General features: G+C 42.1%; 1 protein-coding gene across 8 annotated transcripts in view; it reads right to left on the reverse strand.

The window, feature by feature from the left end:
• The window catches only part of LOC132867290 (intermembrane lipid transfer protein VPS13B-like), a 335496-nt gene that overhangs the window by 19004 nt on the left and 288776 nt on the right, over window positions 1–27716 (reverse strand). For 7 of the 8 annotated variants that reach the window (XM_060900109.1, XM_060900106.1, XM_060900105.1 and 4 more), the window contains 11 exons: window positions 24251–24406; window positions 20557–20820; window positions 15072–15155; window positions 12805–12980; window positions 7465–7635; window positions 6178–6385; window positions 5801–5986; window positions 3187–3333; window positions 2808–3088; window positions 2538–2665; window positions 2146–2363 (listed from right to left, as the gene is read on the reverse strand). In XM_060900109.1, coding sequence (XP_060756092.1) covers window positions 2146–2363; window positions 2538–2665; window positions 2808–3088; window positions 3187–3333; window positions 5801–5986; window positions 6178–6385; window positions 7465–7635; window positions 12805–12980; window positions 15072–15155; window positions 20557–20820; window positions 24251–24406 — 2019 coding nt within the window. The other variant, XM_060900108.1, reaches the window with a different exon arrangement.

Below are 27716 nucleotides of genomic sequence, written 5' to 3' on the forward strand. Positions count from 1 at the left end.
GTTTCCTCTGGGTGCTCCGGTTTCCCCCACAGTCCAAAGACATGCAGGTTAGGTTAACTGGTGACTCTAAATTGAGCGTAGGTGTGAATGTGAGTGTGAATGGTTGTCTGTGTCTATGTGTCAGCCCTGTGATGACCTGGCGACTTGTCCAGGGTGTACCCCGCCTTTCGCCCGTAGTCAGCTGGGATAGGCTCCAGCTTGCCTGCAACCCTGTAGAACAGGATAAAGCGGCTAGAGACGATGAGATGAGATGAGACATCAAATCGGTACATTCTCTACTGTACTTCAAAGTTTCACCAAATGGCTTTGTTTGTGCAATATAAAGCTGATCTTAACTCTCATTTATACAGCATAAAGAAAATCAAATGTTAATTACAATTAACAAATACAATTATAAAATATGCATAAATAAGCACTGAATGTCATTCACATCTACCATTCTCTATAAAAATAAAGTAATAAAAGATGATTTCTAATACCCTCTTTGTGCTCTGTATTTCTCAAAAGTAGGGCCTACTAGTGCTTATATGAAAGAATACAAATTATTTCGATTAATATTCACAGCTTTCAAGGTGAACCTCGAAAAAAACTGAGAGCCACATCCAATAAACAATACTAATTATAATTGAACTGAAATTGACACTCACGTTTCTGACTTTTTTTTTTTTAAATATCATTCCGACCACTAAGATCTCAATATTTTTCATCAAAACAACTACAGTTATATTCTAAAATAGATATTTATTTAAATGAAAATCAGTTTGATTTGAAACAAAAGTAGGTAAAGCTATGAAAACTCACTTCAAAGTCTTCCGTGAATCATAACATCAAAACTAGCTGACAGAAAATTTTGCTGAAGACTTCATCAGAAACAGTGAGAGCAAGGGAACTATGAAAGTTATCTGATTGATATTCATGAGCAATCCAGTCAGAAACTGATCAGGAGAGAGTGAGTCTGTCCGCTTTCCCGTAACTCAAAAAGCACCGGCAGTTTCCTGACATCACGCGAGCAGAGTTTTTTACTCTGTTGTACCAACTTCAACCTGCTGTTACTCCCAAAGTACTGAACAGATCTTAACGAGATCAATTTCTTTGGAAAGCAGAGATAAGCTTTTTAATAAGAGTATTCAAGACAGAAAATATTCAAGAGTTAAGCAATGACAGATTTGGAAACTTAAATGAGCGTCTGCATGCACAATTTTCACAGCACAGCCAGCGAGTGTCTGATACGCCTATATATAGTTGAATGACCAGCAAGATTCTAAATGGGTTTATCAATGAGGCATGAGGAAAAATAAACAGCAGCCCATATATATAAAATTGTGTAGTTATTTGTTGAAAGCATTTACATTTATGTCATGTGGCAGATACCATTATCCAGAGCAATTTACAGAAATGCTTTGAAGAAACAGTGTTCATCAATAAATGCATCAAGATACTGGTTCACTATTGCCCCTTTTCCACCAAAGCAGTTCCAGGGCTGGTTCGGGGCCAGTGCTTAGTTTGGAACCGGGTTTTGTGTTTCCACTGACAAAGAACTGGCTCTGGGGCCAGAAAAACCGGTTCCAGGCTAGCACCAACTCTCTGCTGGGCCAGAGGAAAGAACCGCTTACGTCAGCGGGGGGGGCGGAGTTGTTAAGACCAACAACAATAACAAGACCGCGAAAGATTGGCATTTTTAAGCGATGAGAAGCAGCAGCTATACAAACGCGAAGTCATCCATTATTATTGTTGTTGTTGCTGCTGCTGCTTCTTCCGCGTTGTTTTTGCTTCAATATTCGCACCAAGGTTTATGCAAACATAGCGACGTAACTGACGTATACAGCGATGTAATGACGTGGCTTCCCTTAGCACCGCGAGCTATGGAAAAGCAAACTGGTTCTCAGCTGGCTCGCAAGTTGAACGAGTTGTGAACCAGCACCAGCACTGGCCCCGAACCAGCCCTGGAACTGATTTGGTGGAAAAGGGGTATAGGTCATGCACTAAGAGTACTAATCTAAAAACTCTATTGGGGAGTTAATGTAATAAGAAAAGCACACAGACAACACAAGAAATGTACAGTACTTACACTCCAAAGCAAAACAAACACAGCTCTCCACCATTGAGGAGCAGCCAGCTAATACTGAAATAAACATGGATTAGTACCTGTGTGCCAGGGCTGTTAATATCAATGTCCTCAGTCCATTTGGGTACGGAAGGAGTGGCCGTAGGGCTGGGTGGATCAGAGGCGATGCTGAGAACCACAGTGGGCAGAGTATCTCTCTGTTTGCATTCAGGGAAACTGGAGGAATGGTAGTACAGCTCATGGTGGACGGAGCACAGAGGGGGCACGCTCCTACAGAACACCTCTGCCCTAGCAGGCTCTGATGCAAACACACACACACACACACACACACACACACACACACACACCATACTGAGCATTTAAAAACTTTGCAAGATTTTTCATAGCAGACATCCATTCATGGTGAAGGCATGCATGCGTTTTTTAAGGCAGAGCTGTCTCTTTCCTAGATGTATATGTATACAAACAGTACCCCTAAGGTTTTCCTTCAGCAGCAGGGCTCTAGGACAACGGTTATGGATCAGCATACGGGGACATGGGTCCTCACTCACAGCTATGTAGTTGATTCCTAAATGCTCCAGATATGTCATTACCAGGGCCCTAAAACATATGCACATAAACACCAAGCTGAGCAGTAAAAGTATTTTGCTCCCCCAGAAACCCTCAATACTGGGTTTTGTAAAGATTAGAGAAGAGATAGGAAAGATAAAGATTCCGTGCTTTCATGCAAGGCATGACCCACCTGGTGGTGAGGGGGTTGTCAGCATTCTGCTGTATGGGCACAGCCATACTTTGTCTGGGAAAGTCTGATCGCACAGGAACTGGCAGGCTCCATAATTTCTCATCCTGCTTGGACTCTACCATGCAGCTGAGAAGAATTCGCTTTTGGGACAGCAGAGGCGCAAAATCTTCCGTGGGACTCTCTTTCAACACATCCCAACAAGGCACTGCACATCTAGAAGGACTGCCAGCCTCTGACGCAGGGCCTAGTGTCCATACACTTGTGTGCGGGAAACCATATGGCTAGAGAGTAAGTGGGGTGCGGCATGTGGGAGGTTAGGATAGTTGACTGTGAGAAACACCTGTTCATTAAAAGAAATATGGGTGTATGTGCACATTACCTGGTCAGGAGCAGAAGGTGCATGTTCAGACAGCAGTACTCTATAATTAATGGTATGCTTTGTGTTGTTCACCAGAATCGTTTTATCCTCAATCTGTAAGATCTGAATCCCATACCTCACTGTGGAGGATACACAGACCTGGCACAGCTGTTTGGGGGTGGGAGTGAGACAGGTTTCATTCATGTTACTTAACATTAAGTTAAGACAGGTTAAAAAACAAAAAACACCCTTATTTAAACACCAACTCTATTATGAACACAGTCCAGTTAGCAATGAACTTTCACCTTCGGCTCCTAGTGACCTGGGACCTCACTCTCACCTATGTCAGAATGTGCAGAGTGCATGGTGAATTTGTGGGTGAATTTTGCCTCATAGGCTCAGGGTTCCTAGATTCAATCCTGAGCTTGGGTTAGTGTGTGTAGTTTTGCACGTTTTCCCCATTTCTGCATGAGATCTCTGGTTTCCTCCCACCTCCAGAAAAATGCCATTACGTGTATTACTGGCTCTAAACTGACTCTAGGTATGAAGGAGTGTACACGGTGCCCTGGGATGCATTACTAAAGATACATGAATGAATGAATGAATGAATGAATGAATATCACCATAATTTTCGCAGTCTACCAGAAAATGTGTTAAACCACATGATTATTGGTTCTATTTATGGAGTGGTGTTTGCCATAACCAAGGTGGTGCAGTAGTTACTGTACCGGTACCACGGTCACCTCACAGAAAGGTGGTTCTGGCTTCAAACCACATGGCCAACTGTGGCCTTTCTGTGGGGAGTTTGCATGTTCTCCTCGTGCCTGCATGGGTTTCCTCCCATAGTCCAAAGACATGCGGTTTAGGTCAACAGGATACCCTAACTTGCCCACAGGTGTGAATGTGAGTGTGAACGGTTGTTTGTCTCCGAGTTAGCCCTGCGGCAGATTGGCGACCTGCCCAGGGTGTACCCTGCCTCTCGCCTGAAGATCAGCTGTGATTGCCTCCAGCTTCCCCCGTGACCCTGATGGATAAGCAGTATAGAAAATGGATGGATGGAATATTTCCCATAACACCCCTCCAATATCTGTTTTGGTCTGATTAACACTTACTTCTTAATAATAATAATAATAATAATAATAATAAACCTTTATTTGTCACATGCACACTTCAAGCACAGTGAAATTCATCCTCTGCATCTGAAGCAGTGAACACACGCGCACACACCCAGAGCAGTGGGCAGCCCAGAGCGCCCGGGGAGCAGTCAGGGGTTCGGTACCTTGCTCAAGGGCACCTCAGCCCAAGGCCACCCCACATCAACCTAACTGCATGTCTTTGGATTGTGGGGGAAACCGGAGCACCCGGAGGAAACCCACGCAGACACAGGGAGAACATGCAAACTCCACACAGAAAGGCTCTCGCCGGCCGCTGGGTTCGAACCCGGAACCTTCTTGCTGTGAGGTGACCGTGCTAACCACTACACCACCGTCCCACCCACTAACCACTAATATTACTGTTTTTTCAAAATAAAATTCATTTATACTTGCTATCATTTATAGAGCTCCCAAACCATGCATGCGTGAGAAGGATGTTCCATTTTTATTATGCCTCCGCCACCGTAAGGTGCAGGAGGCATTATGTTTTTGGGTTGTCCGTCTGTCCATGCGTGCGTCCGTCCATCCCGAAACCTTGTGAACGCGATCTCTCAAAGGCTAATGACAGGAATTTCACCAAACTTTCACCATTTGTGCGCTTTGGGACAAACATGAACTGATTAGATTTTGAGATCAAAAGGTCTAAAGGTCAAGGTCACTGTGAGGTCAAACGTCTATCCGAGAACCTTGTGAACTCAATATCTCCAAGGCAGATGAAAAGAATTTCACCAAACTTTCACCATTTGTGCATTTGGGGACAAGGATAAACTGATTGGATTTTGAGATCAAAAGGTCTAAGGTCAAGGTCACTGTGAGGTCAAATGTCTGTCCGAAAACCTTGTGAACACAGTATCTCCAAGGCTAATACAAGTAATTTCACCAGGTCAAGATTACTGTGAGGTCAAATGTCCATCCCCAACTCACAACTTAATAAGGCATGTAGTCTACCAGGCGGAGGCATCCCCATCGACGCCGTTGGCATCGAGTTCTATCTAGTTTTTTTTTTTGTAGACTGACAAAGTTGTAATTGTTTTTCTGACAAAAGCTCAATTACTCCAGTCCTCAAACTTGAAGTCTACATTGAAAAGGCACTTTGTTAAAGTTCTCCTCGCTTAAGTAAAGGTGCATATCTCGTCTGCCACAGAATTTGACCAAGATTTCATTGGCTTCATTTCATACAGCATGACATGCTATATTACCTTATATATTATCACATAATATTATCACCCATGTATTGTATTTAGCCAAATTTGAAAACACTAATGGTTCCGTCCACCATTTTCTGACCACCAGTATCTTACCTTACCAGGAAGGTAAAGTCATACTTTACATGTGCCTTATTCTAAGATCTACATTCTTACATGTAAGACACTAAGATTTTGAACTCAAAGTGAAAAGTAACAAAGATTGCTGTTATTATATCACAGATATGTGACATAACATCACTAATATGCATTACAGAAGTTGTCTCTTTCACAAACCTTCTGTCTGGGTGGGGATCCAAGAATGATGTCAGCATCCACGTGTCCCTCCTCATCCAAGCTTAAAACATCAGCTCCGCCTATCTCTGTCCAGCGTGGTGAGGTTAGATCATGCAGCAGATGCACTGCTTTGGACTTGTGAACTGTATTAGTGTGGGGCCAATAAAGGCCAATTTGAAATGCCTTCTAACACACGGCCACACAGAGATGGAAACAGACACAGGAACAAGAAACATTTGGTTTTTGAACAGCATACTAATAAAGAAATCTCTCTCACTCTCTTCCCCTTACATACACATCAAGACAAACAACCAGACACAAATACACACCCTTTACAAACCTTTTTTCAGTGAGTCATGCCAGATTAACCAGAATACCTTAAAGTTTGGAGGGACAATGGTCTTGCCAGCAGGAATCTGGAGAACAATGCTCTCGGCCTCAAAAAGCCAGAGGTCCCATTGAGAATGGTTGGTGAGCAGAGCCCAAGGCAATAACTCCACAAGAAGAGTGCTCAAACCTGTCCTCCATGCACACAAGCGCACCTGCATGGGACTGTCCCACTGAGCTACTGGCTCTGTCTCCAGCCTACATAGACAAAAACACATCAGGCACATGGTTGGAGAAAAAAAACAAACTCAGTGTTAATCTTTGGCAGATTGTAGGGACGTTATATATAGATCATCTACAGTATCTATCCTATATCTCTCTCATAGATAGATAGAGAGAGAGAGAGAGAGAGAGAGAGAGAGAGGGGCAATTCCATGTAAATATCAACCTCACCATGCAAAAATAAAGCAACATGTAATACATCATAACCACTCCCAGAGATATCACCTAGGCCTGTATTTTACAGATGTGAATAAGTTGAACCAATTTGTAACCAACCTAATGTGTCACTGTCAATCTTTCTTTCTTATAATGTAAAACCCAAGCTAAAATCAACTTTGATCATGTACAATTCTATATTATTGCCACAAGCCACAGAAATGTATGCTAAACAGCAAAACAATAGCCATCCTAAATATTATTTAAGAACTTTGATAGTTTTAGCTGATAGAGAGTTTTTCAAAGGGTTATGGTGGTTAAATTGCTGATTTTCTAAACATATGCCATGTCTATTTCAGACACGTCACATCCATAACGGAATTTCGTCACATCCATAACGCTGACTTTTCCTTCCGAAACTCTGCATGAAATACAAAATATTTTAAACAAAGATTTTTTAATATTCACCTTGGACCCCTCTATCAAATGGATCTCTCCATTTCGACATTAGGTTTACAATTTCACAGAGTTTGATAAAAATGTACAGTCACCCAAGAAAAGTGATACTTTTTCTGTCATGTCCATAACGCATCTTTTATTGGTGTTTTCTGGCATGCCCTAGATGTACTATGGGAATTGTTCTTGTTCTATCACTTCTCCAGTATGGTACAGCCTTAAAATATGCAACACCTGTTTAAATACTGGGAGACAATAAAACATGCACTGGGTCATTTGTTGCCATTTTGAGTTCAAGTGTCACGTCCATAACGCTGGAATTGCTCAGAGAGGGATAGGATAGATAGATGATCTCAAATCACTCAGGAAATGCATAAAATTAAGACCACTTGCACACAAATTGCAGTGCATGTATGTCCGTGTCAGTCTGTGTATATGTCTACCTGTCTGGGTTTTGGTAGGTGTAGGGCCAGGATGGCCGGTCAGAACTCCTGGGGCCATAGAAGTGTTCTAGGATTTTGTTGAGGTTTTCACTCTTCTCTGGGCCAGCTTTATTCACTATCTGCTTGATAAGAGCTGAGGAGATTGGTACTGCACAGTGGGATACATCTTCACTGTAATACACATAATACAAATGCTTAAATAGAGAAGAAGAGAAAAAGCCTTTATTTGTCTCATATACATTACAGCAGCCATGATTCGGTGCCCGTGGAGCAGAGAGGGTTTCCAGTGGCAGCTTAGTGGTGGTGGGGCTTGAACCCCTGACGTTCTGATCAGTAACCCACCCATCCATCCATCCATTATCTGTAGCCTGTTCTACAGGGTAGCAGGCAAGCTGGAGCCTATCCCAGCTGACTATGGGCGAGAGGCAGGGTACACCCTGGACAAGTCGCCAGGTTATCACAGGGCTGACACAGAGACAAACAAACAACCGTTCACACTCACGGTCAATTCAGAGCCACCAATTAGCCTAACCTGCATGTCTTTGGACTGTGGGGGAAACCGGAGCACCCGGAAGAAACCCACACAGACATGGGGAGAACATGCAAACTCCACACAGAAAGGTCCTCGCTGGCTGCTGGTCTCGAACCCAGGACCTTCTTGCTGTGAGGCAACAGTGCTAACCACTACACCACCATGCCTCTGTGATCAGTAACCCATATGTTTAAATATAAACAGATAAATACATACACAAACCCTTCACATATTGAAATTACGACATTTGTTACATGAAGTGCACGTCATTCACATAGAAGCAAAGTTCTTTTTCACCATTTCTAACCAGAAACAGTGTTTAGAGATACCTTCTTCTCACAAAGCTAACTACAAAGTCATGTGGTGACTGACTTATTTTGCTGTAAAACACCAATCGATCAACAGCATCAACGACAATCTGTCACTTGATTCTTTATGTCTCATACATATCTGGCCTTTGAGATTATTTTCAAGCTATCTGCCTAAAAGCTTGTAACTACACTCAAAGCTACAAGTAACGTGTCCTCCAAAGGTGTAGAGAGACTCTGCAACTTACTAATTTTTCAGTTCGCTATGAACTATTTTTGTGGCACCCACTTCTTAGTTTAGTGTCTTTTCTAACACTGTCTACCATCTGACGCTCCACAAAATTAGTGATATCCACTACTGTGGCAGCAGGGGTGTGGTCCACATCAGCTGCAGATGATGAGGTGGGCTGAACCAGCAGCTAACGCATGATGATTCGCACCTGTCTTATTGCTGCCAGTCTACTTAGGTGTGTTTCTTTGTACTTTCTGCCATAAGCCAGAGAGAGAGAATGGCATAGCTGGTAGTGCTTGCAACCCACCCCCAGAATTATAAAGTTCTGATAGGAAGCCAAAGTGCCCCAATCAAAAGGGCTGCTGGAAGCACTATGCTCCAATGTACACTACCAAAGCACCGAGTACAGATGCCATGGCATGTACAGGCAACTTGCACTCTTAAACGGTAGTCAGCAGCAGTTGAGCCCTCTGTGATGAAACCGATGGTCAGTGGGACACTTGGGCCAAGATACACGGTAGCTCTTTTCGGATCAAAAACCTAGCCATGCCCCAATATCAATATTTCCAAATGTCATTCAAATTCATGTGTCGCACAGATGTGTCAAGAACACAGGAAACCTCATCACACCGACCCCCATCCCCATCCCAGAGGGTCCAAATTGTTGATTCAGAAAGAAAAACACACAACCTCCTTTGTTTAACCATCATGCACATCTCACGACCAGGGACTTCTGGAGTTTACCAACCCCTGGATTTTATTAAGATTGTCAGATGATCATAAAACCCAGCCTTTCTGGTGCCTGCCTTCAAGAAATGATGCTTTAAGACCCCAAGCTTCTTATTAATGAAATTACCACCTAATCATTATGACAAACTTTTTCAACTAACTCAGCATTGTATGAACTCTACTGCAATGATCTTTACCTCAACAAACTTTTAGCCAAACTGAACAACTAAGTATTCTGCAAATGCACATTTGCGCCCACACACACAATCATGTGGTCAGGACAAAGGAAGATGTTCCTTCGTCAGAGAAGTGTTTAAGAATGGAACCAATGTGTTCTATTCATTTGGGTGTTCATATCACAGTTATAACAATCAGTATTTTAATCCATGTGAATGTATCCTGCCTATTTCTAATCTAATGGCTATGCCAACCAGCTAATAATTTGTGAGTGGATAAAAATTCTTGAAATGTGTTTGTTGATGTGAAGCTCTGACTCTTCCTAGTTTTAAATCTGATATATAATTTGCATTAATACATGTTTACCCATGAGTTTTGTAAACAAGTATAAAAATTGCACCTGGAATGTCTGGGATCACATTTCCCCAGACCATCTCCCAAGGGGTGAGGTCAAAAGCCCATTGGCTAGATCACCATTTTGCAAAATTAAATATGCATGACCAGACTCACAACAAAGCCATCGCTCAAAGCCAAAGATGGAAGCTCTTTGCTGATTTTGTTCAATATGAATCTCCACTCTGCAAACGCACCACTTCCAGCTACAACATAAGCTTCACTATTCAAGAAACTTTCAGGTCTTTGTTTAATGTAAGCCTTGCTGACCTGTTCTATGAATCTCCACTCTGCAAACAAACCATTTCCAGCTGCAACACAAAAGATTCACTCTTCAATAAACTTTACCCACGGGACTCCGAAAACCTTAAGAAGACATGCTCCAGCCATCTGAATACTTTCAAACGCTTCCTTCACAAGCCCATGTTCAAAACAGCACAAGTACTTCCAAAGCAAATGCACAAGTAACAAATTTCCATGCAATCATTTTGACAACCTAGGTGCTTTCTGTTGTTTTCTCAATAACTTCCACTGCATAAGTTGTTTACTTTGTTTAAATCTTCTGCCACTGTGCTGCATTGTGTCTCAGGCTTACTGGTTAAGAGAGTAACTCAGTCTTAATGTAAAAGGGAACTCAAAGGGATCCTCTGGCTGATTTATCCATCCATTATCCGTAACCGCTTATCCTGTGCAGGGTCGTGGGCAAGCTGGAGCCTATCCCAGCTGACTATGGGAGAGAGGCAGGGTACACCCTGGACAAGTTGCCAGATCATCGCAGGGCCAGCTGATTTATTCTCAAACTTATTTCAAACAAATGTAGTTGCAGATTTCAAAAATATCACACTTTCATTTTTGGAGACCAAATAGTGTTCGAGAAAAATTTATTTTCTTTAAAATGTCAGATGGACTTCCTGCGGTGGTGACGTATGCGATGACGTCTGGTAGTGGTCACTTGGAGCAACTCAGCTGTTTATATTCTCTGTTTACATCATAGTTTTGCTAGTTTTACAAGTACTTTACAAAATTTCAGTTTTTAAATAAGTACGCCTCATTGTGTAGCATATAAATGCCACAATGATGCTAAAAAGAAAGCACAAGCTGGAACTAGACTGCATTTCCACAGAGAAAATGCAAAGTGTGCTTACTCAACTGTGGCAGAGTGTCACCGACAGAAACTGGATCAGGCATGAGACCTCATGCTTTAAAATCTTTTTTTTTTACATGATCTACAGAGGGCGGCACGGTGGTGTAGTGGTTAGCGCTGTCGCCTCACAGCAAGAAGGTCCTGGGTTCGAGCCCCGGGGCCGGCGAGGGCCTTTCTGTGCGGAGTTTGCATGTTCTCCCTGTGTCCGCGTGGGTTTCCTCCGGGTGCTCCGGTTTCCCCCACAGTCCAAAGACATGCAGGTTAGGTTAACTGGTGACTCTAAATTGACCGTAGGTGTGAATGTGAGTGTGAATGGTTGTCTGTGTCTCTGTGTCAGCCCTGTGATGACCTGGCGACTTGTCCAGGGTGTACCCCGCCTTTCGCCCGTAGTCAGCTGGGATAGGCTCCAGCTTGCCTGCGACCCTGTAGAAGGATAAAGCGGCTAGAGATAATGAGATGAGATGATCTACAGATAGTGTGCGCTTAGTGTGTGTGTGTAATGTGTGTGGCTGCACGCTCTAAAATCTCAGTTTTAAATGGCTCAACTCACAGTGCGACACGACATTTCACACTCAAATTTTTTTTTTATTAATTAATTACTTTTTTTTTTTTTAAACACACGCTCTACAGCGTCCTGAAAAATCCATTTTAATTCCACCTTGTAATGTGACAAAACAGGACAAACACCAAGAGGGATGAATACTTTTGCAAGACACTGTATTTATGACCAATTTCAGTGGACAGAATGGGTCCAATTTAGGTTATGTAATAATTCTGTGTTTCTAGTTCATCACCACTTTAATTTGAGCTGAAAAGTCCTACACTTTTCACCAATCTAGAGTTTAGCCTCCACCAAGAATGGTTATCCTGGTTGGCCCTACCGGATGGGTTCAAAACAACCCTACGGAACCTGCCAAAGATCCAGATTGGTGGACAGCCTGTGGCCAAAGACCAACCAATCGTACTGTCAAACGTTCTATGTGCTGTGCAATGACAGAATTGGTTCACAATAATGGAGCTGAGTGATGCATATTTTCATGTTTTTTTCATGTTCCCATTGCTCCAGAACACAGATGTTTTCTAAGGTTTGCCTTCCAATGGCAAACATTCCAATTCAAAGGTCTTGACCCTCTCTCTGCTTGCCATTTTGGCATGTGATGGACATTGTGTCCCTCACAAAGCAAATTCATGCAGGCCACTATGTGTAGTTTAATTTCCTGCTAATGATGCCTGGGTTGCTAAACGGCACTGGAGCAGTAGTTCCCTTAGGGAATTTTCAAAAGTGGGTCATCAGCTGATGTCATGGACAAAAACACTTCATCATTAAAATACATTAACTTTACTTTGTGAGCTTGATTTTCAGTCTTCATTTATTTTGTCATCTCTTTACTGATCTCAGGTGGAATTACCTGATAAAATATTATCCTGAGAAAACAAACAAAATTAAGCAAATACCCTGCCTACCTTGACATTTGTAATCCATTTGTGGGAAAACATTAATGACACAATCAAAGAGTATAATCTACTACAGAAATTGTGCAATAACTTCAAATCATAAGTATAATTTACATCTCTCTTGGTACTTGAGGTGTAATTGCTTGCTATGGAGAGATATACATGTAAAGTATCTGGAAAGCCACGTTATGCTATTTTGCATGAATTCAAATAAGTGTTTGAAATATTTTGCTATCAGTTTGCTTTGGGTACAAGTCAATCCCCATTCAAGTGGCTAAGAGCCTTGTATGACTGGAAATAACTACAAATAAATGAATAAAGTGAATTTGAAGAGGTGAGGTGTGTGTGAGTGAAGTGCTGCGTGATGTACCTGGATTGAAAGGTGAGGTGGTGTGTGATGTTTGGCTCCAAGTTGAACAGAGCTTGCTCCTGCCCTTGACCTTGTATACGCTGGCATTCCTTTTCTCCCAAACTCCGCTTTTCTATCTGCACAAAGATGGTGTCTGGGAGATGGCTCCGCATTACAAACAGAGGACTGAAAACCACCTGGAGAGAGAACACCACTGGTCAGTACTGACACAAATAACGCCCTATGATTATAGGGTGTGTATATTGTGTATATACAAACTGTATCTGTTTAGCACTTCAAAGTCCATAGAGGTATGCGTATTCTGATTTAAAATCAAAGAAGGTGTGGTCCAAACCATACCACTATGACCCCATAAACACTGGAACACACTTGGGGGGGGGGGGGAGACGACAAACAAACAAGAAAATAAATAGGGGTATGACAGTTCCTTCACCTCCACTACATCATTCAGGTTCATAAATGGCCTCAACTAGGTATGGGCATAGCACTTTTTTTTTTTTTTAAATCCAGTGATTATGTTTCTGTGCCTGCCTGCAATATGCTCTACCAAATTTAGGTTCTAAATCCTGTGGCAATGGGGTCATGGTCGAGTGTCAGCTGTGGAGCTGTGGGCGGCTAGGAGTCGGGTATAACTGGCAGGTAATGTGTGATGAGTTGTACCTATGTTTGATTACTGGCAATTTACCTGTGTGCCTTCTTTGTGTTCTTTCAAGAAGTGAGTAATCAGAGAGGGAGAGAAAACTGAGCTACCCAGCACCATGCGCGTGTGTGTGAAGTTAGAGAGAAAAATAATGTCACTGAAAAGTGATCTCTAAAACTAAAAATAAAGCACACATCAAGTTGTCAAGTCTGACTCCCAGTTCCTCATTCCCTGAGCTGCATGAGAGCCTGAAACCGGGGATTGAGGAGAAAGTGCCACCATGGAGTTCACACCAGTTGCTAGGATCCTCCAGACCCTTTGCAGTAATCACCAAGACCAACATCAGGCCCTCATCATGCTTTCCACAGAGCAGGAGCAACACTTCCAGGCTCTGCTTCAGGTCCAGGCAAAGGACTAGCAGATGATTTGGAGCCTGGTCCAGCTAGCAGGTACTCATACAGCTGCTCTCAAGGACGCTGTGGCCACAACATCCATACAACTGCTCACGATGGATCTGCAGGATGATTCAGTGGCTTTTGTTGAGCTGTTTGAGCGCGTCACTGAAGCGTGCTCATGGCTAACCTCGCAGTGGGTGATCCGCCTATTGCTGCTCCTGTCAGGGAAGCCTAATTCACAACTCAACAGTTCCTAGCCACCAACCTGCTGGAGTGCCTGGAGCTGAAGCAGGCTATTCTGCAATGCGTTACCCACACCCTGGATCATCACCACCAGCACTTCTGTGTGCTGGCATATAGTGACACTGGCCACCTGTTTACCTTTGCCCAACAGGTCTGAGACCCCTGTTGATGGTGGCTGCTGACTGGAGAGTGCGATGCTGAGGAGATCATCGACTGAATGGTACTGGAGCAGCTCATCATTCGACTGATGGGAGGAACATCGGCCAGAGTTCAATGGTACCACACAACATCGGTGAAGGAGGCAGTCTGACTGGTGGAGGACCATCTTGTGGCATTTCTGGGAGCAGACACCCTCATGTTTTTCTCTCTCTCTCTCCCCTCCTGTGTTCCTTTGGCTCTCCCCTACCCCTGCACCATGGAAACAGGGGCCAACTCCCCCAAAGCTGTGTTGCTCTCCATTTTCCCTCACCCCCTGGTGCAGCCGGGCCAATGCTCCAACTAACTCCTCCCCCCCCACTCACTTCACAGGTGGAATCATCCATGCTCACCAAAACTGGGACAAAGCCTGGGCAGGTCTGCAGGAACAGAGGGAATCTGAGCATTTCCGGGATCAGTATCCCCCATAAGGAGGTGGGGATTCTGATCCGCAGTCCTGATGTGCCTCGGGCTTCCCCAATCAAGCAGGAGCATAACAAGTGGCAGTGGGTATATATGGCCTTGGTGGACTTGGGTTGTAACAACAGCACAGTTCAACAAGGCATGGTTCAAGGTGGGGCGCACAATTGGTGAATGTGAGGTGTGTGCATGGGGATGTTCACAAGTATAATAATATATTTCATATTTGGTAATATCCCGAGGGTGAATATATAGTCAAGTTTGTTTGTATAGCACTTTTAACAATAGACATTGTCCCAAAGCAGCTTTACAGAATCTGAATGACCCAAGACATGAGACAATTTTATCCCTAATCTATATATAGATATACTCACCACTCTCTGCTGCATATGAGACTTTGGTTCCAGTGTTATTACTGTGCACCAGACAGACACCAAGGACCCAGTTGAAGAGGGAAACTACAGGGAGAAAAACACATGAATGGATTGTGCTATACTAACAAAGACGGCACAGGAAAGAGTGTTAAACATACAATTTTTTCTCCATTTGGCATGATGAAAATCCCTCCTGGTGACTTACCAGTTAAAAGGAAAACCAAGCATTCTATTTTCTTTTATTTTCTTTTTTTGGACTGGGCTGACATTACAAACCCAGAATGACTTTAATGTTCTTAATTTGTACATACTTAGTCGTTTGATTACAGTAGACCGCCATTGCTTGAATTATGTATTGATAATGTCTGTGATGTGAAATGCCTTTTGAATCCTTTAAATCACCACAGAGAGGTTTCCATTTCACCCCTCTGAATTGCCAGGCATGGTGTTTTAAAACCTGGGTACCTTCTTTTGCACATGCGCACACAAGGCAAGACCTTAAAACAAAGTCATCTGGTGAATATACATCTCATTTTGCTTATTTTGCTGTAAAATACTCTCAGTAGTTTTCTGTCCTTTTATCCTTCTCACCTGATGAATATTCCAGGCATTTTGGGTATGTTGTCAGACTTTTGATAAACTGTCCTCTAAAGTTGGCAACAGATTCCTATCAAGTTCATACTTTTACAGTTAGCAACAAACTGATTTTGTGGATTTGCACGGCACGCACCCTTTAGTCGATCAGTTTTTTCTCGTATTGCTCACAACCTGATATTTCATAGGCCTGTAATATTTAACCAATGAATCACTGGTTTTCTACTATATATGCATGTTAGTCAGACTAAGATATGATGCAAGATTCACATTTGCGTGGTCAAATGCCTGAGCTTTCTGGACGTTGAGGTTAGGCATCAACTTTAAGCCTGATACCTTCCTATCACTCATCTCAGAGAAGCAATTGTTGGACCAGATGTTTCATGTACAGAATTTGCAACAATGCCAATGCTAAAGCCTAAAAACCGTAAACGTATTTATGGACAATGATCATCTATAAGCAGAATGAAATTTGAGTAAGAGGCTGATGCCCAGGTCAGACGTCAGGCTGCAACTAGTTTTCAACTACTTGCGTCTACCTGCGATGACAAAATCGCAGGTAGATGCAAGACTGGTCTTGCGTCGATGCACGACGATGCAGACAACAGCAGAGTGTTGCAGAGGGTCTTTAGTAGAGGCAGGTTGACGGAACTGGATCATGATCTGTTCGCATTTCAGCTGCGATTTGCTTCCAATTGGTGCAAATAGCAGGTTGACGCATGTAGGTAGAGGCAGGCGGTCGTGCAACGCTTGAGCGACCAATCACAGGTTGAAGTAGGTAGTGGCAACTAGATGCAGGAGAAGACAAGTCTTTAGAGATGGCTGCGATGCATCGCGGGTAGACGCAGACTGCACTTGCAAATAGTTTACAACAACCTGCGAGTAGTCTTATGGCCTTTTTTTTTTTTTTAAAGGGTTTCTGTGTGCTGTGTCAACTTGCGTCTGCTTCCGACTGGTCGATTCAGCTTAAAAACTCTGTCTTGCAAAATGTCTGACCACAATGAAGGATTTGACGCAAAACGCCTGCGATCAGTCGCCACCCGACCGATCACAGCATGCGCCTTTCTGCCATCTGACTTGGGCATGAGGTCTCTTTGGAAGCATGTTGATGAAAGTGTCTGATACATTCCCCTCCGAAAGCACTGGAATGGCAAGGTCAATTATTTTGTTTTTGCTGTACACTGAAGACATTTGGGTTGGCGCTCAAAAGGTGAATGTGACAACAGATAATTTAGCTTTCAATTTCCTGATACTTACATCTAGATGCGCTAAACAACTTAGAACATGGACCTTTTTACTTGAACACACCCACTTTTTCTTTAAGTGACCAAAAATATTGGAACACACAACTTTCTTGTTGCCCAGGTGAACCCTGTCTAAACAGACTGCTTGAACAATTAATAGATCTGAATGTCTATTTTTGGTTTGAGCCCTGGGTTTTGCCTATGAAGACTGCATTTGTTGTTAAAAAGGATAAACCAATATTAAGACCAGAAAGCTATCTTTCCATGGGAGAAAAGCAAGCCATTTTGAAGTTAACAAAAGAAAAAGAAAAAAACGATCAGAGTCAAGCACTAGGCATAGCCAATTATAACAATTTGGAATGTCCTGAAAATGAAAGAAACCACTGGTTTAGCAACAACCAGAGATCGGACAGATCGGCCAAGGAAACAAACAGCAGCTGATTACGGAGAGCTGTGAAGAAAAACCCCAAAACAACAGTCGGTGATGTCACCAACAACCTCCACAGGGCAGGGGTGAAGGTATCACAATCCACCATTTGAAAAAGACGAAGAATCAGAAGGCCAGACTGGAATTTACAAAGGAATACAAAGATGACCCACTAAAGTTCACGAACCAAGATTAACATCTACCAAAGTGATGGAAAACAAATGATCTGCTCATGATCCAAAACAAATGAGCTCATCAGTTATGCATGTTGGAGGTAGTGTCATGTCTTGGGCATGTATGGCTGTTTCTGAAATGGGCTCTTTAATCTTTGTTGATGTAACTCATGATGGTAGCAGCTGGATGAATGCAGAATTCTGCAGAAACATTCTGTATGCCAATTTACAGGGTCAATTTCAAGGCAATGACTCAGAACACACTGCCGACACAACAAAAAGGGAAAAAATGGAAGATTTTAGACTGGAGCAGAAGTCAATCATCTTAACCGAATTGAACGTGCATTTCACCTGCTGAAGAGGAGAAAAGGTTTGATATGCTGCGCATTCTGATATGCTTTTCTGCTCGCCACAATTGTACAGAGTGGTTATCGGAGTTACTGTAGTCTTTGTCAGTACAAACCAGTCCAGCCATTTTCTGTTGACCTCTCTCATCAAAGAAGTATTTCCATCCAAAGACATGCCAGTCCCTTGATATATATTTTTTTTTTTCCTATATTGTACCATTCTGAGTAAACACTGTTATGGATGAAAATCCCAGGAGACCAGTAGTTAAAGAAACATGCATGATTGCACCAGCAATCATGCCATGGTCAAACTCACCGAGATTCAATTCAAATTTTATTTGTATAGTGCTTTTGACTATGGACATCATCACAAAGCAACTTCATAGCAATACAAGTCCAATTCCAAAAAGGGTGGGATACTGTGTAAAACAAATAAAAACTAGATGCAATAATTTGCAATTCCTTTTCAACCGATATTCAATTGAATACAATATGAAGACAAGAAATTTTATATGGTGACTGTGGCAAGGAAAAGCTCCCTGAGATGATGAGGAAGAAACTTTGAGAGGTACCAGAATCCAAAGGGAACCCATCCTCTTCTGGCTGACACCAGATTGTGCGATTGTAAATTATTCCCCTACAGTGGTGCTTGAACGTTTGTGAACCCTTTAGAATTTTCTATATTTCTGCATAAATATGACCTGAAACAACATCAGATTTTCACACAAGTCCTAAAAGTAGATAAAGAGAACCCAGTTAAACAAATGAGACAAAAATATTATACTTGGTCAATTTATTTATTGAGGAAAATGATCCAATATTACATATCTGTGAGTAGCAAAAGTATGTGAACCTTTGCTTTCAGTATCTGGTGTGACCCCCTTATGCAGCAATAACTGCAACTAAACGCTTCCGGTAACTGTTGATCAGTCCTGTACACCGGCTTGGAGGAATTTTAGCCCATTCCTCCATACAGAACAGCTTCAACTCTGGGATGTTGGTGGGTTTCCTCACATGAACTGCTCGCTTCAGGTCCTTCCACAACATTTCCATTGGATTAAGGTCAGGACTTCGACTTGGCCATTCCAAAACATTAACTTTATTCTTCTTTAACCATTCTTTGGTACAATGACTTGTGTGCTTAGGGTTGTTGTCTTGCTGCATGACCCACCTTCTCTTGAGATTCAGTTCATGGACAGATATCCTGACATTTTCCTTTAAAATTCACTGGTATAATTCAGAATTCATTGTTCCATCAATGATGGCAAGCCGTCCTGGCCCAGATGCAGCAAAACAGGCCCAAACCATGATACTACCACCACCATGTTTCACAGATGGGATAAGGTTCTTATGCTGAAATGCAGTGTTTTCCTTTCTCCAAACATAACGCTTCTCATTTAAACCAAAAAGTTTGATTTTGATCTCATCCGTCCACAAAACATTTTTCCAGTAGCCTTCTGGCTTGTCCACGTGATCTTTAGCAAACTGCAGACGAGCAGCAATGCTCTTTTTGGAGAGCAGTGGCTTTCTCCTTGCAACCCTGCCATGCACACCATTGTTGTTCAGTGTTCTCCTCAAGGTGGACTCATGAACATTAACCAATGTGAGAGAGGCCTTCAGTTGCTTAGAAGTTACCCTGGGGTCCTTTGTGACCTCGCTGACTATTACACGCCTTGCTCTTGAAGTGATCTTTGTTGCTCGACCACTCCTGGGGAGGGTGACAATGGTCTTGAATCTCCTCCATTTGTACACAATCTGTCTGACTGTGGATTGGTGGAGTCCAAACTCATTAGAGATGGTTTGGTAACGTTTTCCAGCCTGATGAGCATCAACAACACTTTTTCTGAGGTCCTCAGAAATCTCCTTTGTTTGTGCCATGATACACTTCCACAAACATGTGTTCTGAAGATCAGACTTTGATAGATCCCTGTTCTTTAAATAAAACAGGGTGCCCACTCACACCTGATTGTCATCCCATTGATTGAAAACACCTGACTCTAATTTCACCTTCAAATTAACTGCTAATCCTAGAAGTTCACATACTTTTGCCACTCACAGATATGTAATATTGGATCATTTTCCTCAATGCATAAATGACCAAGTATAATATTTTTGTCTCATTTGTTTAACTGGGTTCTCTTTATCTACTTTTAGGACTCGTGTGAAAATCTGATGATGTTTTAGGTCATATTTATGCAGAAATATAGAAAATTCTAAAGGGTTCGCAAACTTTCAAGCACCACTGTACATAGTCAAAAAGTGCAATTTTCGCCTAGAACTAATGAACTTATGAATACAAGTCTCTATATGAACTTAACTTAGGAATATGTCTCAGAGTTGCACATTTTACCCCATTCAGATATTTGATGTGAATCCGAAGCTGCTGGCCCATACATGTAAGATTTTTATGCACTGCACTACTGCTACACGAAAGGCTAATTAGATGATTGCGCGAATGTGTAGGTTTACAGGTGTTCCCAGTAAAGTGCTAATCCCAGTATATTCTCGTCATACTTTGTCATTACATGTCAGAAAGAATGGATTAGAGCGTTAAAAAAAATGTGGACTGTAATGTGAATGCAGCCTAATAATGACCTGAACTATGGATAAACACTTTCAGCATTGATATTCCCCATTAGTGCTCAAATTTGATCAATTTTGACAGATAGGCCATCAATCCACCATCATTAAATTACATACCTGAAGCACACAGCTGCCGTTTCCACAAGTATGTGAAAGAAATACATCCTGGGACCACTCCTGGTCTTTTTGTTGACGCACACAGAGACCAGTCACCTCAGAGTCCTCCAGCACATACGAAGGTAATTTGCTCTCTGGATTAACCAAAGACTGCAGCTTTTGTGTCTCCACCTGGCCCTCCAGCCCAACACAGCGCTGTTCCATCTGCACCTCGATCATCTCACTCAAGTAGCTACAGATCACCTGCCTGCCACAGATAATAATCTGAAGGAGAAAGACAGATATTAAGAGAACGGGCTTTGGTAACAACAATCAGTAACAGTGTTTAAAAGTTAAAAGTGCTTCTTAGATGCTGCCCACTCCATGTTGATGGATTTCTCCTTCTCACAATGAGGCAATATGTCTTATGTAGAGAAATGCATGAGTATGTACCATCCAGCCACGTGTCATTTCCCATTACTACTGACCCATCCCACGTGACGTCATGACAAATGCGGCTGCCATTTTGGACATGAACTACCAGTAGTCTACCACAGCCAACAACGAGGAACGATGGCGAAGCATCGAAAGGAATATAGCCATCAAAGAAAGTTTTTACTTTCAGCAAGACTTCCATCATGCCATTATATTGTTGTGCACCTGGATGTAGTAACCATCAACACACAAGGCAAGATTTATCATTTTATCGGATCCTGACAGATGCTGACCGACGGAGAAGATGGATGGTCTCTAAAATATTGGCAAAATGATATTTATTGACATAGCAATCATGTGTAACGGGAAGCATTTGCATATCCGAAGTGTTGTGTTTACATCAAAGATAAAATAAACCGATATGACGACTGCTGCTGCCAGGTTGGGGACACAAACTAGTAGAAAGGAAGTGTGCCAACAGTGCCAATGCACTTCCTTTGTGGTCGATTCTGCTTTAAGGTAAGATGCATTTAATTATTCGTCTGCTGTGGGTTTGGAATCGGTAGCCTGACCGATTCGTTCATGTTTGTGGTGCCATTTGTTTGTTGACGCGTGTTGAAATGGAAGACTGGTTGTTGACATGATTTCCAGTGATGCTTTGGTGCTGCTGTGGATCAGATGTGTTGAGTAGCCTGACTGTTTTTTTTTTCTTGCGTGTGGTATCATTGTTGACGCGAGGTTGTTTTTTGAACATGCCAATGCGGACACGATTTCCCCTGATGAGTTATGACTTTAGACGCGATGCGTGTGTGGAGGTGTGGAGTCCGCGTGATACGTGCGTAAGATAGGCTTCTCATGTGTTTGGAGATCCGCGCTCTGAGACAAGCGCAAGCACCCCCCCAAGGGAAAAAAAGGGACCCCCCGAAAATATCGGCATAGTTCGAACACTGGGTTGGAGAAAGTAATGGCAAATAGTGAGTGCACAAACCATAGAAGGTATACTGTACACAGCGCCAGGGCAGTGTGATGGTATGTCTACTTTTAGATTGTGTTAGCTTATCAGTGAACACACTTGTCACACGACGAGTTTCACGTCTTTACAACGGATACTTAAACGTGTGTTAGGTATTATTGTTGCAGTCTAAGCAGTCATTGTAGCAGCTAGATGAGCGAGAACCGAAAGGGTCTGTGCCGTAAACCGTTATTTCTTCATGTCCAAAATGGCGGTCGTGTTTACGAAGGTCACGTGAGTGGGAAGGGTAAATACAGGCTACAATCCCTCACTCCACCCCAGATGCACCAACTTCTCCCCCAGTTATAAATATATATGGAATCTGTAGTTCCTTATCAGTGTAAGGCCCACATGTTCCAACTGTTTAATTCCACCTGTAAATAAACTGTAACTATTAAGAAACTTGCACAACAGCCAGACCTCTGTAGAGTTTATTTTTCTGAAGACATTTTTAAAACTACTTTATTACCTTACAAATACACCCACAACTGAAAGAACACGTATCAAAAGAGTTTAAGTGCTAAATTATTCTGCCAATCATTTGAAATGGGGTGTAGTGTTGCCGAGAAAGTTTGTTCACTCATGCATCATCTGCATTAGCGGACATGAGTTAAATCTAATTTTTCTTGGATAGAGCAACTAATTTTATTTTCTCTTTTTCTATAAACGTAGATAAACAACTTGCATTTTGTACGAGCAAGTAGACAGAATAATTTTCGCACTCTGCAGCTGTTACAGATTGGAAGCTTGGTACTTGGCAATAACGTCTACTCATGTTAAAATCATTAGCTCAGATTATCTGCTAGATTTTTTAGATGGTTACAAGTTAAAGTCATGACTGAGGCCAAGTTTACATTAGACCGTATCTGTCTCGTTTTCTTCGTGGATGCACTGTCTGTTTACATTAAAACGCCTGGAAACGGGAATCCGCCAGCGTCCACGTATTCAATCCAGATCGTGTCTGGTCCGGTGCTGTGTAAACATTGAGATACGCGGATATGCTGTGCTGAGCTCTAGCTGGCGTCGTCATTGGACAACGTCACTGTGACATCCACCTTCCTGATTCGCTGGCGTTGGTCATGTGACGCGACTGCTGAAAAACGGCGCGGACTTCCGCCTTGTATCACCTTCCATTAAAGAGTATAAAAGTATGAAAATACTGCAAATACTGATGCAAATACTGCCCATTGTGTAGTTATGATTGTCTTTAGGCTTGCCATCCTTCCACTTGCAAGTGGTAAGTGACTTGCGCACAGCGGCTCAGTCCCGAATCACTGCTCGTGCGCTTAACTCGTGCGCTCTGTGAGCTGCGCAGGGCCGGAGTGCGCACCCTCCAGAGGGCACTCGCTGTTCAGGGCGGAGTGATTTGGAGCGCAGCCGCTGAGGAGGAAGCGATGAGCCGCACTGACACATTTCAACTTGCGTGCCGAATTAGTCATGTGATTAGCGTATCCGTGTATTGGTGTTGCTGTGTGCACGCTAATCGTGTATTGGCGTTGCTGTGTGCATGCTAATCGTTTTTTAAAAACGTTAATCTGATGATCCGCTGATATGGTCTAATGTAAACCCCACCTGATACAACTGCCGTCAAATGCGTATTAGAGACAAATTGCGAACTAATCACTCAAGCCATCATACAAAAATGCATAGTAACGTTTGTAACGTGAACATTAATGTATCCTGATGTGTCCCAATAGCCAGGATAGTAGAGAGACTTTTGAAAAACAAAGTTCTTTTATTTTGAGTCATGAAAACAAAGTAACTTGAGCAACGAAGAAGTACCTACTGAACAAATGGCACAGTTTGGGTGTTACATTTATTACGCTGGTAATAAATATGTTCATATTTTGTTAATAGTTGGTTGTTTTTTGTTTTATACTGCATCAGAACCAAGTCAGTTGCCTAACAATTCTGTGACATTCAGTGAAAGTCTTGAAGAGGTAATATTTTAATACAAGAGCCCCCCATCCCATTGACTGAACCAGTGATGGAGGCAACATCTGATGCATGGAAAAGTGTGCCAGGTGTAAACAGCATTGTAAATTGCTCACTGATAAAAGATGGCTATGCATATCAAGTGTAAATGGGACCAGAGGCAAAGGGGCTTTGCTTTCTTCATAAAGGCGTAACGAAAAATGACAATGTGGGCTCCCCTGAACAAATGCCTAGTAGGAATAGTATTATAATTGCAGTAACAAGCAAGTTAGCAGTACATTAACTTGGAAAACAACAGTGGTTTATGCAATGAACTGTATAAGAGTACTCTACCTGCTTCTGCACTCCGCTGAGCTGCTGGATTTTAATAATGAGTGAAGCATTTTGGCTCTTCCTCTGGATGCATCTGAGCATTGTCCCCACGTTATCAATACTGAACGGCTCTGACCAGCGCCAGTTACCCCAGCCTTCAATACAGACATGCAGCAGCTGGAGAAAACAAACACGCACACAAAATATGTTGAATCATGTATTTTTTTTAAGGCTTGAAGTTTGTGTGGGGGACAGGCTAGGGAAGAATGGTTGGTGACAACCAAGTTCTGCTCAAGTGGTCATGCCAAAATTATCAGAAAGTCCACTGACGTGTGTTAATCTACTGTATATTCCATATCTCCTTTTGCGCCTTCTCCTTCAGGCAGTATTTTTCTAACACCGAAAATAGAATGATGCTGTCAGAGTTTCATGCCATCATCGTATCAGATGATGCTGTGATACAAATATGTTGGATGCTCTGCACGACGCGACCATACCCAAAGGCCGTCAATGATTTCTCCAAATTAGTGATGAAGGGGAAGAACAGTGAAATGAAAGAAGGAAGACATGAGAAGGAGAGAAAAGCAATGATAAAATATCTGGGCATATGCAAGGTAATCTGCCCAGGCAAGACTTTTGGTTTAAGGAGCCCCACGGTGCATGCCATTGGCTGAAGTCTAAAAATCACCGTTATTGTACGACAACTGAAATGTAGAAGTGCAGTTGATCTATGGTCAGTCAATAGTGTTTTTTCCAAAACGCACAGGTTCTGTTGGGGGTGGGGGGTGGAAGGGTGGGTAGGGGGTTGTAGTTTGGAAATGTAAGTGAAAAACAAATGTCTTTCATCTAAGTTTGTAACTTTGTATCTTTCATTAATAAAAAAAAAAAAAATAGTGTTTTTTCCATTGCTTGCATTACATAATGCTGTGATACAAACATAATTGGAGCGATGTACTGTCATGCAATGATATTATGGTAGCTGTTATACATGGTATGATGATGATGGGGGGGGGGGGGGGGGGGGGGGGCTCACTCTGAATGGATAATGCCAAGCCAGCTAGACCTGACAGACAGAATGGAGGAAAAGGCAACTCCAGCCTGGAGAAATTACTGCAGAATGAACACCAGTCCATCACAGGCAGAGGTAGGTTTTAATCCGTTACGTTTACTCTGATACATGTACTTAAGTAACTTTTTCCAATATATTCTTTTAGGAGCACTTTTATTGCATAATACTCTTACTTGAGTAGATTTACAATTAAAAAAAAAAAAAACACAACAACAACGTATACTCCATTACATTAGTACGGAAGCCGAGAGAGGCCCTTCATATAATCCTTTTTTTTTATTCACCTTGTTATCCCGAGATAACGACATAATTAATTCAGGATCTCGAGAAAACAATACAACTAATTCGAGATCTCGAGAAAACAAAACCGTTATTTTGAGATCTCGAGAAAACAAAACAATTATTCCGTGATCTCGAGAAAACAAAACAATTATTTCATGATCTCAGCTGGATCACTGTATCTCCGTCGGTAGAGACGAAGCCGGGCCAGTCTTCTGCGGAGGTGCCGCGGACTAATTTTGAAATTATCCCTTATTAAAAGACTTAATGCAATCTCTCCCTGTGTCAACCCCTGATCAAAATATTGCCTTATTAGGTGATCGATTATTCCAGACATTCTAATGACCAAAGTTGCGTCTATACAGAATGAGAAATAGCCCCAAAGTCAGCATATCACAAGTCTCTTGGCGCACCTCAATGAACCATTTCTCAGCTGTTTACTCGAGATCATGAAATAATTGTTTCGTTTTCTCGAGATCACGGAATAATTGTTTTGTTTTCTCGAGATCTCGGAATAACGGTTTTGTTTTCTCGAGGTCCTGAATTAATTATGTCGTTATCTCGGGATAACAAGGTGAATAAAAAAAGATTATATGAAGGGCCTCTCGGGGCTTCCGTACATTAGACTACATACTTCTCACTACTTTTTATTCATATGCACATAGCTTCTACGACTGCTTTGATGCACGGAGTTTGAATGCACAAATGGACAAACATAAATAAAGTCCAGGACTGTGTTAAGTTTTAAGAGATTAAATAGTGGTGTGACTTTGGTATTGGTTTCAAAAGATTTAAGTTAAACTTTACGGAAGGCACACTTTATTTTCGTTCCCTTTTGCATTTTTAGTTTATTCAGCACATGTACACAGCTCTGTGTTGCTCATCTCGCTCCTCTTTATCCTGGAAGATGCATGAAAATAACCTGTGGCAAAATGTATGTGTTATTTTGTAATTAATCATTTTTTTTATTAGCAATAGCACTTGAATGAGCAGATTTATGTTATGTTTATCAGCCAAGTACTTTATTGTTTTGGGTATAAGTGATATTCTGATACATTTGGATGCAATACACTGTGGAATACTCCAACCCCAATTCCAAAAATGTTGGGACACTGTATAAAACATACATAAAACAGAATGTGAAGATTCGCAAAGTCATGGAAACCTTATATTTCACTGAAAATAGTACAAAGACAACATATCAAATGTTAAAACTGAGAAATCATTTTTTTTTTCAAAAATATATGCTCATTTTGAATTTGATGTCAGCAACAAGTTTCAGAAAAGTTGGGACAGAGGCAAAAGACTGAAAAAAGTTATGTAATGGTTTAAAAAACAAAAAAACAAAACAAAAACCCTCATTTGGTTCATTGGCAACAGGTCAGTAACATGACTGGGTATAAAAAGAGCATCCCAGAGAGTCCGAGTCTCTCAAAAGTAAAGATGGCAAGGGGTTCACCGCTCTGTGAAACACTGTGTGGGCAAACAGTGCAACAATTTAAGAATAACATTCCTCAATGTAAAATTGCAAAGAATTTGGGGATCACATCATTTATGGTACATGACATTAAAAGATTCAGAGAATCTGGAGAAATCTCTGTATACAAGAGACAAGGTTGAAAACTGACATTGGATGCCTGTGATCTTCAGGCCCTCAGGCGACACCACATTAAAAGCAGACACGTGTCTGTAGTGGAAATCACTGTATGGGCTCAGGAACACTTCAGAAAACCATAGTCTGTGAAAACAGTTCATTACTGCATCCACAAATGCAAGTTAAAACCAGATATATCCAATATCCAGAAACACCTCTACCTTCTCTGGGCCCGAGCTCTTTTACGATGGACTGAGGCGAAGTGGAAAATTGTCCCGAGGTCTGACAAATTAAAAGTAGAAATTCTTTTCAGAAATCATGAACACCACATCCTCCAGACTAAAGAGAAGAGGGACCATCCGGCTTGTTATCAGTGCGCAGTTCAAAAGCCAGCATCCATGATGGTATGAGGGTGCATTAGTGCACATAACATGGGTAGCTTGTACATCTGGAAAGGCATCATTAATGCTGAATGATATATACACGTTTCAGAGCAATATGCTGCCATCCAGACTAAATCTTTTTCAGGGAACCCCGTCCTTCTT

The sequence above is a fragment of the Neoarius graeffei genome, chromosome 19, assembly GCF_027579695.1.
Source record: "Neoarius graeffei isolate fNeoGra1 chromosome 19, fNeoGra1.pri, whole genome shotgun sequence".
In the NCBI taxonomy this organism is placed as follows: Eukaryota; Metazoa; Chordata; class Actinopteri; order Siluriformes; family Ariidae; genus Neoarius; species Neoarius graeffei.